Here is a 17,536-nt window from a genome sequence, read left to right on the forward strand (position 1 = left end):
ATGCACGCCAGAATTGCTGCTCTCCTCCTCCCGGTCCTCGCCGCGGCCAACCCTCTGCCCCAGACTACTTCTGAGGATGCTCCTCCCGCAGAGCAGATCACTATCGTTGACACTTCATACTCTGGTAACGGATGTCCTCAAGGCTCCGTGTCCACCAGTACCTCGACCGACAAGACCGTAAGTATAATCCCAACACTTCCCATCTGGGCTTAGTGGACGGATGTAGTCTTACTTCCGCGATCCATGGCATTACATACCCCCAAAGGACTGGAGAGTCGGCATGGTAAGAAAATCAGCTCACACTACAACCAGGTCATCACTTACGGATTCGATCAATTCCAGACCTACATCGGTCCCGGCACGGTACCAGCAGGTAAGATTGAACCTAAGTCCCTCAAGGGAAACAAAATACTAACAATCCCCCTCCAGACCGCAGCAAGAACTGCCAGCTCCACCTGAACTTGAAGTACCCGGGCGGCTTCCAGTACGCCGTCGTAGACGCCACCTACCACGGCTGGGCGCGTCTCGACGAAGGCGTAACCGGCAGCTTCATCACGACCTACTACTTCTCGCAAGACGCCGGCAAGACGCAAACCACGCGCATGTCAGCCGTAGGCGGCGGCGCCCTCCTGACCGGCCAAGTCTACACCAAGCAAGACAGCGTTGAGACCACCGCCACCATCTGGTCACCGTGTGGCCAGAACGGTATCCTCAATATCAACAACAGAATCTCACTTACGAACAAGAAGTCTGATCAGGCGGGTGAGATGAGCAATGATGATGCTACTGTTGCTTTCACCCAGCAGCTTCATGTTGCGTGGAGGAAGTGCACACCGACTGGATCGGGTGGCGGAAGTGGTAGCGTTATTGGCATTGGAAGCCCCAGCGCGAATATCGACTTTGAGTAGAACATGGGTTGGAGTGAGTGATTAGGTGGTGGAGTGGAGGTGGTTAAGGAAGGACAATGATAGTGTTGGACTTGTAAATAGTTGGTTGCGATGTTTGTGTTTAGTCACGAATGCCAAAGTTGCTGCTTTCCGAACAGTTCACCCGGTGACGTGATTTAGAAGACTTTCGTCTGCCCCTCAAGATTTCAGTGGTCGCAGAAGTATGAGAGCGGTCGTGCTGCCGATACTTCTTTTTCCCAGAGGACCTGATTGGATGGGTGCATATCAATTTCGATGTTGGGAAGTATGAGAGATTGATTATGGTGCCTCCTTTACCTCCAACCGAGGCAAGAATACAAGGCTAATGATATCATGCATCAAAAACGAAGAAAGATAACAACGTTTCCCTCATCCAGCCTGCAATGCCCTGCAGCCCGATTGACACTAAGCTCAGGCCTCAGTCCAACACCAACCTCGTAGTCTCACGATATGGCCGTTCCACATGCAACCAAAACACTTGCTTCCCCATAAATCATCACGATCCCCAGAAGAAACCCACTAGTCGTACAAGAAGCCACCCAATATAAGACCGAAACGTAGCACTACCGCGAGATGCGCCGATCCTGAATGGAACGCAGAACCTCGAGCCAACCACCATCGTCAACATCGCCGTCCCCTATGTATGCGACAAGAAAGTATCAGGAAACTGAAGAAGATCAATAGGTTGCCACTAGATACTTACCATTGTATGCAGCCATGCTTGACGAAGATCCACCCCCATTAACCACAATTGGGTTGCTATCGACAACATGCACTGCCAAGCCGTTGCCTGCAGACGTGACTGGTGGGTCGGTAGCAGAGCTACGAATCCGGATGAGCGTGATCCGTATCCGATAGGTACCAGCCTGGCGAATGACGAGCTCGGGAAAGCGCATGTAGCCTACACCATGGGGGTCGGCCATGTCCATAGAGGCAATCGATCCGTCTGCTTCATCATCGTTGAACGGGTGAATAGAATCGAAGACACGCCCAGTGAGCAGCGCATTGAGAGCATTCGTGTCCACAGATGCTGGAGTGTTTGGACCAGGTACCAGGGCGGCGACAGCAACCAGATTAGTCGAGTCCGCAACCGCTTCATCTGTGTCCGCGTTGGTGGTTCGTAATCGCACGACGATGGATCCAGGCAAAGTCTGACCAACCCGAGCAGTTCGTGGTGGCTGCACCACGATGTCCATGGCGTACCGGATCTCTTCCGGAGACAGGGAATGCTGGTCTGACCTTGATCTTCCTGAAGTGCGGGCGTTTCCGGAGTGATGTCTTGAACGAACGGACCTGCTTCCTAGCGCCCTTGGTCTTGCGACGTCAGCCATCGAGGATGTGGCGTTGGCTAGCTGATGATCAGTCTCGCCGTTGAGTAATCCCGCGATACGAGCGGAGCGCCTTAGTGACGCGTGGCTTCGGCTGTTTCCGACGGTGTTGTGTCGCGAAGTAGTTCTGGAATTGGATGCTGATGGAGGGTTTGACGTATCTCGCCGAGAAGATGCGCCGCGGGTGGGATGTTGGTTTCTACCTCGTCCACGTCGTGGGCCCCTTCGCATCTGAAGAAGGCTGAACCTGTTTCTCTTAGTAAAGTTTCATTAAAGACTGTGAGTCAGACAGATGATAGCTCTGCTGCTATGTTGTGGAGTGCTGTCTTTTGTTGTTGAGGCGGCCGGGAAATGATGTGGGAAAAGCAAGGAAAGTAACAAATTGTTGGTGTCCAAGTTGACTGAAAAGACTGTGAAGAGACTCCAGCATATGACGAGGCCTTATATCAACGATACGCGGTGTTGGATAGTAAAGATATAGGAAATGAAGTCAAGCCACGAGTCAGACCTCTCATCTAAACTCGCTTGGTGAACATGGGGCCGCCCCTCCATTAGGATGACGATGAATCGTTCGGTGCAGTTGAACCCAATACTAGGGCCCTTTAATCTCATAGCCGCCTAGCAGAGAGCAAAAGTGCAGCAGCAAGCGATATTTCGACGGATATAGGCAGAGGTTGAGGTTTGGAAGTCGCTCGCCAGCCCGCTTAGGCCCCCGGTACTGCCCCACATCCCGGCGGCCCTCCAGTGGAGAGACTGCCCTTTGCGCCTGCCTCTGCGCTGTTAATGCAGCGATGCGGCTAAAAGGCGGGCAGCTATCCATGCGCGGAGGTCGGAGAGACGCGTACAGCAGCGGACAACGGACGGCCAGAGAAGGAAAAGACAGCGCGGAGTGTGTGGTAGAGATGCAGCAGATGGTGTTGCAGGGAAATTGACGAATGTGATGCGTCACAGGAACCCGGCCGGCCATGTGGCAACAGGGATGTAGGATAAGGACAGGATGAACGAGCAACCAAGCGAAATGAACTGCTCACCTTCTGCCCTGTCACTCCCGCCCGCCTGTTCCTGAGCGTGTGCGGGATATTATTTCGCCGGTCGCTGGTGGCGTGGTACGATGACGCTGCACTTCTTGCTGTGCGAGTCGTGCCTGGCGTGACTTGACAAGGTGATGCCAACAGCGGCTGTGCCTCTATCTCACTGTTGCAGCGTCGATATCGGCTGGGCAGGGGCTTCTTTGGGGCCTCTAGAAGGCGCCGGCTTTGTCAGAGTCCTGGGACGTTCTATGCTGCTGCTGTATATTAGCCATGCTTTGCCCACACAGCCAGACATGTCTTTTCTCATCCAACACCATTGCTGCTTTGCATTGACGACAGAACCGCCAATGGGGCGCCATTTTTCCAGGACCACACCCTCTGCAATCAATGGAGCACTTCCGACGTACCTCTCCTTGGCTGCCGTGTTCGACGTCAAGCACTATTCTATGCACACGGCTGGAGACAAGCCTGGAAGCGGCGTCGGGACGTCGTGGACCGTCGTCGATGGCGGAGGAGATGAAGATTGTCTCACTTGATGAAGGAGTCTGAAGCCAATGCCTTGGAGTGCTGGGCGGCAGTCTGCTTCCTGTAGTCAACCGACCAGCTCAGAGACGGTGAGTACGCCGTCTTATACAGACTCCTCGGACTGCCAGCATTTAGAAGACTTTTACCTGTTGCAGTGGGCTGCAGGTCTCTCGTGGCTTGCCGCCCTGCGCTATTGGTCTGAGCTGAGTGTCGCCCAGTTCCAAAACGCGTCCACCTGCTTCCATCTTTTCTAGCATGGTGATTGACGCCGCCCCTGTGCGTGTTGCGCATCGGCTTAGCGTTGCCGCCAGCATCATGTCGCCCATGGAGCTCTGGAGTATGGCGTTCTTGATGTGCATCTCCCAGCCAGTAGCGCCGGTCCGCCCTACGGCTAGCATCGCACGATTGCCGATCCGAGGCACGACCACGGACCAACGTCATGGTATAGCTGCGTGGCCTCTGCCAGACCACCAATTACCGGCCCATCGCCCTGGTATAAGCCTGCGTGACACGCGCCGCTGTACTTTGCGGCATCGCCATCAGCTTGGCGGAAAAAGACAAGTTCTTACCTCAGGCCTCAGCAAGGACATTGTCCGTGCGCGCCTGCCCTTTTGGCAGCCACCTCCAGCTACCATGAACATCACTTCCGCAAACCCCTCTCGAAGAATTCGATGCAGCTCTCGGTGCCATTACCAACGTGCTCCGAAGTTCTCCGCAAGTCAATGCATGCCAGGATAGCAATACTCGGAAGCTGACCCTCGTATTACGAACGGCTACGTGCAGCTCTCACATGGCATCTTAGACATCTGTCAGCTTCATGGAGAGCTGTTTACCCAGCTTTACCGGATCGTGTAACACGCCCTACCTCGATTTTGCCGTCCTCCCGGTCTGTCTTCCGAACGTTGTTACGCAAACCGGTTCTGCAGGGTTCCAAAAGGAATTTGCCGCATCCCCATCATGTGTGGCCTTGTGTACAAGATCTGCTCACACGAGATTTTCATCACGGCCGATATTTGGCTTCGAGTTAACACTATATTTGTCACTCGTATATTCTTGAGCTCTGGATCATCGATAACTTCGAGACATCTTACTTCTTGAGACCCTGGTCTGTGGTCTAGCATTCCCTCCAGGCTTTGAGGTTTTCCAGCACGACCGGTCGTTTGACAGGGCGCCCCTGTCCCTCACCTCGTCCCGCCTCCTAGTGGCCGCATTCGATTTGCGCAACATGCGCGAGAGCTTGGGTAGGAAGGACGGCAAGGACTGCTCACTTTAGCGCCGTATGCGGTCTACTAAAGACTTGATTTGTCGAACCGTGGAGGCTGAAAATGATGTGGTGCTTTCGCGGAAGCGGATTACAGCGACCGCAACCAGCTGACTGGACAGGCTCTTTCTTATCACGAGATCCGACAATCTGGGACCTACTCGTCAACCTGACCGCTAGATGCAAAACCTCGCCGAAGTTTTGTCCAGGTCCCACTTCATCAACCCTCTTTCAGACGCTTGCGCTTCCTTTACTCCATTTCGCTATTACAAAGCTACACGTCCATAACAGCCACTTATCGATTACCTTGTTGACCAATCGATCGCTGCGTCCGCATCATGCGTATAGCTCAATGCATAGTCCTTCTCTCACGACTGAAGTTCATGGCTATCGAGCAGCTCATCAGCAATTTTTTCTCGAAGCTACCTCATCAGAAGCGATACTCGGGATGTGCTACTCATCTCTATCATCGACTCCGTCGACCCCGACGCATGCGTGATCAAATCATAGCCATGTGAAATGATCGCATGGCGTACCGCTCCCTTCCCGAGGAAAAGCAAACATGGAACTTCCACATCGGGATGTTCGTCTCAGATGACTTCCAGATTACACGATTCCATCTGCATCAGATCTGTCTGCAAACCCAGGCATTCCGTTGACCATACAGTTGGGAGCGCCCCGAAGCCACTTCAGAGTCGCCTGGATCCCCATGCGAGTATGTCTCAAAACATCCAGAGGTGCGGAGATTAAATTCCTGTACGACGTTGCGCACATCGCCGCTCTTCCAGGTACACTGCGACCCTGCGCATGCAAGAATAGATTCTGGGTTCGAGATCGTACAGGCTCATGGAAGTTCTAGCGCCTTCAGAATCTGCCACCGGCTTTTTACATAGGCAATGAGCAGAGATTGCGAACCACGCCCACACAGCAGCCAATTCCACTGTCCGCGGACGAGGCCCTAGTAGCCAGTTCCTTTGGATCTACCCAAACAGCTACACGGGATCAGCTGCTAGCATGAGCGACGTCAGACTGTGAGAAGACCGCACCCATATCTTCACGCTGGTGTGTGTTCATACAATCGAAACACATCGCCTCATTCAGTCAAGGTCAAGGCGGGCTCCAGAGATCTCGAATCAAAGGCACTTGAGCCCGGGCCTCATCACTCCATCCGGCATACTACCTTCCAGACCCTGCCGGCGCATCATGCGTAACTGTGGACGAAAGCTCGCATCACTCAAGCGCTCCTGCAGCCTGCCGGGTTTGACGTCTGCAGGAAGTTTTGACATCAAGTAGTCAGTACGTCCTCAATCTCAGCCGCTTCAGACTGCGCGTTCATCGATCTTGTAGAGAAGCTTTAACATGCCGCTAATTAGGCAGAATCTATCTATCAACTCTACTGCAAACAGCTATTTGGTCACGCTGGCAAGCACCAAGGCTGTTGATGTTGCAGGTATCGAACAAGGCAACATCTTTGGAATCGCGACTCAAGAGAACGCCTCAGGTGGATACAGCACCCACGACCCCATGCGACTACCCGAATTTCTTCTTTGCATCAAAACGTGTAGGAACATCTATTGAGAGGCGTTTGACGGCTTATGGGTACCACGTAGGACGTGAGATCGCGGTACGCGACACAGAACTCCGACTCTACGGGTCCATCTACGTCAGTGAAAGCGCTAGTCATAGCTTGGTAAGACCAAGGGCGCGCGTGCTAGGTACTACAGTACATGACGGAGTTTTCTTATTGATACTGCCAAAGGATTTATCGTCCTCTTCTTAGTGCGCATCCAGCGGTCGGGGTCAGCATCGACGCGTGCGCCCACGGGAGCGAATCTCAGAGTCTGGTGTTTGGTAATACGCCAACGAGTTGGAGTCGCAATGACACGCCGTTGATGTCTGTGATTGGAAGCGAAGGACTGGTCGGTCCCAATCAACATGTCCGTCCAATGTTTTGATGCGCTCTTCACAATACTTACAGCTATGTCGTGAGTAGATTGTATTCATGTGTAGAACATTTGATATAACAGTACAACAAATATATGGCTGTATAAACATTGCGACGCGCAAGCAATTCTCAAGACACTGCAACAAATTTGAGGTGTGAATCGATTTTACAGGGCAGAAAACGGCTCCTTCTCGGGGCCACTGGCTGCTTGCGTCATGCGGTCGCGTGGTTCTGTTTGGGACCTGCCTTTAACCAGCGGATCGCAAGGGCCGCCCCTTCACCTCGCCTTCCACGTACCTGCCAGAACATGAGGTGAAAGCTCTCGGTGTAAGTGGCGTAGGCTATCGCAAACTTTTTCTTTTGTTTGTTCTTTTGGCACTTACCTATGTCACTGCTACAACCTGCCACACGATAGACCTCCATCAACATGTTTCAGCGGTGCGCGCGATTCATCGGCTTTCGCAATGCCATCGTCTTTACGGCTGGCTTGGGCGTCCTGCTTCTTTGTAATAGCATCTTGCTGCTCTGGCAATTCCGCTCGCCTTCACAACCCGCACATCACGACAACCTGATTCAGCATGGACCAAGCACCCAGGAAATGCATCCCATCGATGAGCTCATGGTAGATGCGCAACGCAAATTTGGAGAGCTCATCTCAGAACGAACATACGACCTAAATTCGGCAGCCGAAGCATATCGACAAAGGCGCGGTCGTAATCCACCACCTCACTTTGACGCCTGGTTTGAGTATGCGCAGAAGCACGATGCGATCATCGTGGAAGGACTGTTCGATCAGATCTACCGTGACTTGAGACCTTTCTGGGGCGTGCCTGCAAAGAGTATGCGTGGCTTTGCACAACACTATGAACATCGCATCTCAGTAAGAAACGGAACCGCCACCAGGACGGAAGGCCAGGGTCCAGGCACGCCGACGGACCGTATGGTCGCGTGGTGGGACATGGTCAGGCGCATAGAAGGCATGCTACCTGATCTCGATATCGCCGTCAACTTTATGGATGAGAGTCGAGTCATCGTACCGTGGGAGGAGATGAGCAATTACACCGAGATTGAGACCCTGACGAGGAAAATACTGCCCGGTGACGAGACCATCTCTGAGTACGGCAGCTTCCAAGCCTTGGATGAGACGTCCCGAGAGCCGCCTCAGGTGAACTGGATGGGACCGGGCGAGCCATATTGGGAGTTGGCGCGGAAAGCATGTCCACCCGGTTCACCTGGCCGGAACCAAGTCGCCGCCACGAACCTTGCTGGACCTCCTCCTTTTCCTCGGGGCTATCCAGAGCACTCGTATAAAGGCTACGTGCAGAACTGGGACTTGGTGAGAGATGCTTGCCAACAAAAGCATCTACAAGAGTCCCATGGAACATTCATCGAACCGGTTTCGATATCAACGACTCACGCTCTAGTGCCCATCTTCGGTGAAACGAAGTTGCAGCAAAATTCGGATATCCTCATTCCTCCCGCTGCCTATCTCTCTGAGGCGTTTGCAGGCGGTGACTACTCAGGCACAAATCCCGATGGCAAGAATTGGTCGGAGAAAACAGCAGGCGCTGTATGGCGGGGTGTCGCCAGTGGAGGTCGTAACAAGGCAGAGAACTGGACGCGCTTCCATCGGCACCGCTTCGTTTCCATGTTAAATGGGACATATGTGCACAACCTTGAGATGGACTCAAAGGCAGCGGAAGGAGGCCAAACTTACAGCCCGCAGTCATACACCACGTATCATCTAGAAGCGACGAGACACATGAACATGGGTACTTGGCTCGACCGGATTGCGAATGTCGGCTTCACGGACCTTTTGTGCTTCCCACAGTCTGGCAAGCGGACTTGCGACTACAACGAGCAGTGGTTCGGGACTGTAAAAAAGGTCCCCATGTCCAAACAGTTCGACTACAAGCTCCTCCCTGATATCGATGGCAATTCCTTCTCTGGGCGTTATCTCTCCTTCCTACGTTCGACGTCCGTCCCTATCAAGGCGACGATCTACTCCGAATGGCACGACGACCGACTGATACCATGGCTGCACTTTGTTCCAATGGACAACTCGTTTGTCGACATGCACGCTATCTTGGACTATTTCCTAGGCACTGGAGATGACCATGTGGCGGTGCTGTATGGTGCCCACGACAAAGCAGCGGAGAAGATCGCATTCAGCGGCCAGGAGTGGGCTAAGAGGTAAGTCTTGACTTGACTGTACGAAGTGCATGTGAGACATATACTGACTTCGTACCTCTACCTCTTCAGGGTCTTACGCAAGGAGGACATGGATCTTTACACTCTGCGGCTATTGCTCGAATACGCCAGGCTTTGCGACGATAACCGAGAGCAGCTGGGCTTCGCTGGACACGTAACTAAAGGCAGCTCAGGAGACAAAGCATGAGAGCGCAACAAGAGACGCGAGCCTGTCGTTGGGCGGAAGTGCACATGACATGTGAGCCCGACTCGTCCTTCTGCATTGACGGGCCTGCATCTGACTCGACCTGTATACGAGCCATGCATGGCGCATGTAGTACCTGGCTGGCCGCGGCGACGCCCAGGAACATCAGCACGCATATGTGCCGCCCTGTAGGTTATGCGCATGTCAGAATCTGGAGGCACAAGATCCGAATCGTGCGAGGCGTGCGTATACGAGCCTCATGTCGACGCCGTGGCACCTTTGTCGCGCGAAATCGGCGATGGCACAGATTGGTCTGGACTTTCGAGGCACTTAGATTTTGTAATTAGAGCCTTTTCTTGGATGAGCTGATTCGAGGTGATGCTATGTGATGGTGAGTGATGAGTAGGGTGGCTGCGACGATGGCAGGCCGGGTGCTCAGGCCGTGTTCAGCCTCACGTCGGAGCCCCTCCTAAATTTTATACTAGCGCGATTGCTCGCATCTCTCGCGAACCATTGACGCATCGCAGCTACCCCACATCTGGCATGCAGCAAAGCCTGGCAAATATTTGTCGCGCCAGACTTTTTCCCTCTAGCAACGCTTGTCTGACGAGGCCGCTGGCGACTCTCTCCTTTCCTTTGACTCAGAGACGCAGCCGTAGTCCAGTCATACTGACACAGCCTGCCCTTAAGCCCACCACCCCGCGCGCGTCCACCCTCCACACACTCTCCTACCCGCTGCGACCGCACACACGTCCACGATATTATATACACAACCAGCCCATCCCACACGGGCACAACAGTCCTAGAGTGGCAGCTGCCTCCACACTACTGCGAGACTACTTCCAGTTCGACGCTACTTCCCTCAATCCCCTCCGGAACCTCGACGCGTCGGCGCGCCCGCCAGTCAGCATGGAGGACCTCACCAACACACTCGCCACGCTCGGCCTCGACAGGGTCCCGCAACAGCCCAACACATACCCCGCCCTCAACCCCTTCGACATCTACCGGAGCCACATCACCGAGCTGCTCTCGTCCGTCTCAGGCGTAGACAAGCAAATAATATACCCCACACTAGCATGGACGGCCAAACCAGAGCATGGAGACTTGCAGCTGGCCGTGCCCGCGCTCCGCCAGAAGAAGAAGGACATGAAGGCCTTCGCACAGGAGCTGGCAGATGCCTTCCCCGAGTCGCCGCTGGTTAAGAAGCCAATTGTCACAAACACATCCATTGGCTTCTTCTTCAAGCCAGAGACGCTCACTTCGCTCGTTCTGCCCATGGTCCTCAAGTCCAAGGAGGCATATGGTTTCAACAAGAACCTCGGTCTCAAGAACCCGCTCGACCCCTCCTCCGGCGCGAAGAAGATGATCGTCGAATTCAGTTCGCCCAACATCGCGAAGCCCTTCCACGCCGGCCATTTGCGAAGCACAATCATTGGTGGTTTCCTCGCAAACCTATACGAGGGCGCTGGCTGGGACGTCGTTCGCATGAACTACCTCGGAGACTGGGGAAAGCAATACGGTGTGTTGGCTATTGGTTTCGATCTCTACGGTAACGAGGAGGAACTCGTCAAGAACCCCATTGGACACTTATACGACATCTACGTCAGGGTTAGCAACGTACAACATGAAGAGGCGGAGAAAATGAAGGCTCTCAAGGCCGAAGCTGCGAAGCTTAAGGAAGAGGGCAAGGATGCGTCGGAGCAGGAGGCCGAGGTCAAGAAGATCGAAGCTGAGGGTATCGACGAGCAGGCTCGAAAGTACTTCAAGGGCATGGTAGACGGCGAGCCTAAGGCGCTCGGTATCTGGAAGCGCTTCAGGGTGAGTAGACCGATCACAAAGGGTAGAGTATCAATACTGACCTGCGCAGGACCTGTCCATCGAGAAGTATAAGCAGACATACGCCCGGCTAAATATTCACTACGACGACTACAGCGGAGAGTCTCAAGTCAAAGACGAGAGCATGGATCTGGCCGCTAAGATCATGTGGGAGAAGAAGGTCTGCGAGGACTCGGAAGGCGCTGTCATCGTCGACCTTACAAAGCACTCCAAGAAGCTGGGCAAGGCCGTCGTGAAGAAGAAGGACGGTACTTCATTGTACCTGACCCGAGACATTGGCGCTGCGATCGAGCGTGTCGAGAAGTACCACTTTGAGTATGCCAGCCCATTCCTACAATTCCATGCCCCTTACTAACTGGGTCGCAGCCGCATGATCTACGTCGTCGCCTCACAACAAGACCTGCACTTGGCCCAGCTCTTCAAGATCGAAGAGCTCATGGGCAGGAAAGACATATCAGACAAGTGCCAACACATCAACTTTGGCATGGTCCTTGGTATGCCCTCCATCCCATCTCCCACATCCCGTCCAGGTCACTAACAACGCCCAGGTATGTCGACCCGAAAAGGCACAGCCAAGTTCCTCGACGACATCCTCCGCGACGTCGGCGACAAGATGCACGAAGTAATGAAGACAAACGAGACAAAATACGCACAAGTCAAAGACCCAGAGCAAACTGCCGACACACTAGGCATCTCCGCCGTCATGGTGCAAGACATGAAGGGCAAGCGCATCAACAACTACACCTTCGACATGGACCGCATGTGCTCCTTCGAAGGCGACACAGGCCCATACCTACAATACGCACACGCCCGTCTCTGCTCCATATACCGCAAAGCCTGCGACGCGGACCCCAGTCTCGCTGACCTCGACCTCACATCCGCTGACTTGAGCTTGCTGAAGGAAGACAAGGCTGTTGAGTTGGTTCGTCAGTTGGCGTCGTGGCCGGACACTTTCCTCAACACGCTCAAGACGCAGGAACCCACTACTGTGCTTACGTACTTGTTCAAGATGGCACATGCGCTCAGCAGTAGTTACGACCACTTGCAGGTTGTGGGCTCGGAGAAGAACGTTATGATTGCTAGGTTGGCGTTGTATGTTGCTGCTAGGCAGGTCTTGTACAATGGTATGAGGGTGCTTGGACTCAGCCCTGTGGAGAGGATGTAGAAGGCTGCATATAAAGATGTATCGATTGCATGGATATGAGAAATGAGGAATGAAAATATATTCAATTCACGGCTGTGAGCAAAACAGCATCGCGAAGCATAGTGATGTAGCGCAGTTCAAAGAGCACAGCGAGATCGGATAGAAGTTTGATCGATTGCTTGTTGTTACATGTAATGGATTTTCTAGCTAGTAGTTACCAACTTGTATACTATGTAACATGACGATATGTTGACAGTCTGCCGACCAAGAGTGTGAGACAACAAACTGGACCAGCTGTCCAACTTGAAACGCCATCCGGTATCTTGTAATGTTCCCTCCATACACTGCCGGCGGGATATGTACAGTACAATACAGTCCGTCTCAGTGCTGGAGTTGAGAGGTTGTCTATTTGAGTGGAGTTTATGTATGGTTATATGTTCATGATATGTCGTGAAGGTGAGGGGGTTGGGAACGAGTCGTGATCGGGTGGTGTCAAGATTGGAAACAACCAACGGTTCAATGACTCCGGGAAAGTGCTGGGAAACAATGCTGGAAGACGACGCTAGAACGCTGCAAACAAAACGGAACAGTGTGCCTTAAGGGAGGGTTGCTGAGTATGCTCGGTAAGGTGTCAGGCCGTGGGCGAGGGAGAGCGCGATTGATCGAATGCGCTAGCCCCCTGTCATCTCGAAGATACGTTTGACACCGCGCCTAGACACCCGAGCAACAGCTGCAACGACTCCGACCATGAAGGCAGCACGGAAAGACAGTACAAGAAGACTTAATGCAAGAACACAGACGGCCCACCCCGTCTCGTCCGGTTGCTAGATGCCATTGGCAACAGGCGGTCCTCCCACCCGAGGGTCCCCAGGAGGCAAACCTGGGACTTTATGCGGGTGTGGATGCGGAGGATGCGGGTGGTGCTGGCAACCATGTGGACAAGTAGCTATCGGTTCGTCGTAATCGTCGTCGTAGTACTCGTCCTGTGGATCCAGCGACCCTTCATCGTCGCGTCGGTCGTAGCCGCCAGGCGGAGGGTTTTGGTTGTGCTGAGCGTTGTTGGCATTGTTCTGTGCCTTCTTGCTCGCCTTTTTGCCCTTGCGTCCCTTCATCCTGGCCTTCTCCAACAGCCGCCGCTTCTCTGCCAGACGTTTGCGCTCCTTCCTGTCCTTGATCTCATACTGCCGGATCAAAGCCATGGGAGGATGGCCAAATATGTCCTCGTATTCGCAGAATTCGCATATCCACGGCTGACTTGGCGGGTTGTGGAAGTTGGCGTACTCTTGCTGAATGCGACGCTTGCGGGCAGCATACTCGTACAGCTTTGAGGCGCTACGTCGTGGCTTTCGAGGCGGCGGTGCCTGTTGCGGTGGTGGAGGTCCGGTCGGACGTCGTGCAGTCCCATTGGGCAGGGGCGGTGGGGGGTATGCACCTGCTCCGTTCATGTTGGGGCTGGTCTGAGTGCCCTGGGTAGACACCATGGGCGCATCGGGGCGCACGGGGGGCCGTGAGCGGGTGGCTTGGGGGTGGGGTGAAGGAGAGGCAGCGGCATTGGGGTATGCGCCAGGCGGTTGGGGGTACTGGCCGTTTTCCTGGCCCGGCCAGACCATCTTGTTGGCCGAGTCGGAGCCGCAGGTGAAAGTGAATTGCGTCTTGCTGGCAGTATGCTTGGCGGCTTCCTGCTGCAGAAGGCTCACGTTTTCGTTGCCCGGGGGTGGCGGGGTCGCGTTTGCGTTGGCAATGGCAGTGGAGATGATGCCGCTTTGCTCCGGAGGTCCTAGAAAACAAATCGTTAGCGCACGGACTCTTTTAGTAGTAAAGACGTATCAATTCCCGAGGTGACACCGTACGTTTGCTGTTCCCTTTGGCGTTGGCGAGATTGGTCGAACTAGCCAACACGCGCCTTTCTGACCGTCCCGAGCCAGATCGGCCGAAACGCCCTCTGCCTGCGCCTGAGATGCCGGTTCCAGAACTTGTCGCGTGTTGGGGTGTCGAGGGCGCCGAGCCGTAGTAACGCGCGATGCCGTCCCCGTCGTCCATGGCGCCTGCCTCGTGAACTGGTGCAACACCCATGCCAGTCAGATCCGCGGAGAGGCTCGCGTGGTGTGACCCGTTGCTACCCATGTTGGGGATTTTGCGCTTCTTCTTGTTGTTCGTGTTCTCGAATGACTCGTAGCCATCGACCGAAGACGCAGGCGAACCTGGTTTGCGATAGGCACCAGTCGCACCCGCTGCCGGCTTGCCTGACGCTTGTCTACTGTACTGATAGCTCGGGGACGACGGCAGCGGTCCGTTTCGGTCGTCCTCTTCCTCCTCGCTCTCGACCTCGGAATGGGTATGGCCACAATGACAGGCGTGGTGGTCATTAGCCCCAGTCCTGTGAGGTCTGACGCGCTCATCGGCCGTGTATGGCGGGTAGTTGAAGAGCGGCCCGGTAGAAGGCGGGTTGTGCGGGTACACGATCGTCTCGGCCTGCTCGGGGGACAAGCGAGCGCGTAGAGAACGGGCGGGCAGAGGGCGAATGGGCCGGTCGGGGTACATGGAGGATGATGTGTCGGGCGAGGAGCGCAGCGGCGAAGAGCGGTTCCACTCGTAGCCTGCGAAGGGGAGAAGCGATGTCAGATATCTGGAGAGACCGGGGAGGAGGCTCAGACGAGGCATGTTGGTGCATCATGGTGGCAGAAGGAAATGGTGAAGAGCGTTGCAGGCTGCCCGCAACGACTTCCTTTACTTACCCGCAGTCGCCGCTGCCATGGTGGCAATCCTTCCTCCGACGTCCGATCACCAAGACTGTGGGGTGGACGTGACTCCCAGCAGTCCTACTATATCCAAGTCGGTCCCTCTCGTGCTGTATTGCCCGTATTAGCAATCATCCACGCGCAGTCTGTATCGCCGGTGCACAGCCGCCTGGGGAACACGGGGTCTCTCCCAAACAACGTCGAGACGGGGTGTGGCGGTTCCGGAGCTCTACGCACCTTTTTCGAGGGGTTTGTGTGAGGGACGGTACTGGTGGCCAGTTAGCGGAGAACCCCTCTATTGCTCGGCGATGCTAACACTGACAGTATACAGCTGACAACAACTCCAAAAGAACCAACAGCGACCAGATCACGGGGGAAAGATTGTGTCTCGAAGGTGGTTGGAACGAGTGACAGCGTTGATGATGCGTCAATGCCGAAGACGTGGGATTGGGGTTCGCCCGCCGCCAAGCCAACACAGGCACTTGGGCTGAACTGATGTGGCCTCGGGCTCGCCAAAGCAGGGTCCGTACTAGTGTATATCGCGATGAATCGAGTGACAAGGTCGCAGAGCAGATACGACGTGTGCAGCGACGACAATAAGAAACAACAGAGCAGTGTATAGGTGTATGCAGCTGTCGGAGGATGGCGACGTAGGCTTGCATGCAGGCTGTCTTGCAGTGACCGTGCTGGTGGCGCTAGGGCGAGCAGGGGATTGATCATTGGGGATTGTACCTGGCCGTCCGACAAATGATAGCCATGCCTGCCCTTCTCGCCTCTTTCCTCGGAATTCTTTGCTTTCTAATCGTCTCGAGAATTATCCAAATGCCGTTGCGCTTACGTCTCAAGCCCCTTGTGCTGCCCGACTCGGAACACGTCCACGGTATTGGAGCCTGCCGAGACGTCCGCCCGCACTGTCACCGCCCATGCTTCGTAGTGAGGAGCAAAGGCCACACGCACAAGACTTGGTGCACCATGTTCCATCTCTTGCAAATAGGAGTGCATTTGAGATGCTGTCATCCTCGCCTGCTCCAAAGCCGTGATTGCAATAAACTTTGCATTAGTAGAGCCATGACTTATCTATCATGATATACCCATAGATAGCGACGTGGTAAGTAGCAAGGACCATCTGGAACCAGGTGAACCCCCAGGTGCAGCGTTGGCGTACAGGTAGCTTCCTCTGCAAATGTATGTGTTGCCTCGCACGTAGCCATAATACATCGACTATGCCGAGCAGATGCACAGGGAGGATAAGTTATCCAAAGGGATTGGAAACTAAGTCGCTCTCAGTCATATGCTTGGTATCGGATTTGCTCCGGCACCCCGTCGTACCTGCATCCGTGAGCTGACCCCCGCAGGCACATGGCAAAGCCCAAACACCAGACCCAAGTCACGTTCACACTCCATGACACTCCACAATGTCCATGGACCACAGCCGGGACCCTTGCCCTTGGGTTGCCCTTAGTGATTTTGGCGGAGCGTTCTGCATGGGGGCAAGTCCTACCGATTGCTTGCAGCTGGCTACGTCATCCTCGGTTTCAAAGCTAACGACTCCTAGGCCATCGGAGGGGCAGTTTGGCATGGCATAAAGGGGTTCCGGTACTCGCTTCACCACCACGTCGTATAGCCAGAAGGTGCTCACAGCTCCAACAGCAATTCTCCGCATGGCGAGCGACGCGTCGGTGCCATTGTCGCCCTGAGAACGCGCGCTCCTGTCCTTGGTGGTAACTTTGGAGTATGGGGTGGCCTCTTTAGCAGCTTCGATTGCGCTGTGAAAGGCATCAGGTGCGGAGGCTCCTCTCTGGCCAACGAGGAATCCAAGTCGCGATGAAAAACCAGACACATACTAATTGATACATTTGCAGGAAGAAGGACGATCCGTGGAATGCCATCATCGGAGGCTTCTTCACTGGAGGCGCGCTGGCGGTCCGAGGCGGCGCCAAAGCCATGCGCAATAATGCTGTCGGTTGCGCCATCCTCCTGGCCGTCATCGAAGGTGTCGGTATCGCATTCAGTAGAATGTTGGCTGAGAATACCCGGCTCGAAGCACCACCACCACCACTACCATCACCTAATTAAAGAACAGCTGTTGCCGCGGACCAGACCAACTGACACACCTTTTGGATGTCACCTATTCCCGTTGCTGTCACTTGATCTTATCACTGTATTGGCGTTTACGGAAAAGGTCATGAATCGATACCCGGTAACTTTCTTCAACTCGGGATTTAGGAACTGTACTGGAATCAAGGATGGCGTTGTATCTCTGAGCAACAATGGGTCGTCCTTGCGCATGTAAGCCAGGAACATGGCTATGTTTGCCTTTTCAAGAGTGGTATACATTTTCTGATGAAACCACCGCCGCATCGTCCCCCCAGCTGTAGCTTAGGTACATCCTTCAGTCCTGGTCACT

General features: G+C 54.4%; 5 protein-coding genes across 5 annotated transcripts; 3 read left to right on the forward strand and 2 right to left on the reverse strand.

The window, feature by feature from the left end:
* On the forward strand, positions 1-908 carry J4E78_010217 (uncharacterized protein; the record flags this gene model as incomplete). Its single annotated transcript, XM_049370797.1, has 3 exons — positions 1-177; positions 313-373; positions 430-908. 3 exons carry the CDS (start codon positions 1-3, stop codon positions 906-908), a joined length of 717 nt encoding a protein of 238 aa, XP_049217534.1.
* A 581-nt stretch (positions 909-1,489) lies between these two features.
* On the reverse strand, positions 1,490-2,257 carry J4E78_010218 (uncharacterized protein; the record flags this gene model as incomplete). The annotated part of the gene is made up of 3 exons (XM_049370798.1): positions 1,490-1,563; positions 1,630-2,165; positions 2,220-2,257. 3 exons carry the CDS (start codon positions 2,255-2,257, stop codon positions 1,490-1,492), a joined length of 648 nt encoding a protein of 215 aa, XP_049217535.1.
* A 5,186-nt stretch (positions 2,258-7,443) lies between these two features.
* On the forward strand, positions 7,444-9,414 carry J4E78_010219 (uncharacterized protein; the record flags this gene model as incomplete). The annotated part of the gene is made up of 2 exons (XM_049370799.1): positions 7,444-9,209; positions 9,279-9,414. 2 exons carry the CDS (start codon positions 7,444-7,446, stop codon positions 9,412-9,414), a joined length of 1,902 nt encoding a protein of 633 aa, XP_049217536.1.
* Positions 9,415-9,809: 395 nt separating this feature from the next.
* J4E78_010220 (uncharacterized protein) lies at positions 9,810-12,412 on the forward strand (the record flags this gene model as incomplete). Its single annotated transcript, XM_049370800.1, has 5 exons — positions 9,810-9,813; positions 10,226-11,229; positions 11,279-11,562; positions 11,614-11,741; positions 11,796-12,412. 5 exons carry the CDS (start codon positions 9,810-9,812, stop codon positions 12,410-12,412), a joined length of 2,037 nt encoding a protein of 678 aa, XP_049217537.1.
* An 803-nt stretch (positions 12,413-13,215) lies between these two features.
* On the reverse strand, positions 13,216-15,052 carry J4E78_010221 (uncharacterized protein; the record flags this gene model as incomplete). The annotated part of the gene is made up of 2 exons (XM_049370801.1): positions 13,216-14,168; positions 14,242-15,052. The coding sequence occupies 2 exons, from the start codon at positions 15,050-15,052 to the stop codon at positions 13,216-13,218; spliced, it is 1,764 nt and encodes a 587-aa protein (XP_049217538.1).
* Between the last annotated feature and the right edge of the window lie 2,484 nt (positions 15,053-17,536).

Source organism: Alternaria triticimaculans (genome assembly GCF_023758025.1).
Source record: "Alternaria triticimaculans strain BMP 0046 chromosome Unknown scaffold_28, whole genome shotgun sequence".
In the NCBI taxonomy this organism is placed as follows: domain Eukaryota; kingdom Fungi; phylum Ascomycota; class Dothideomycetes; order Pleosporales; family Pleosporaceae; genus Alternaria; species Alternaria triticimaculans.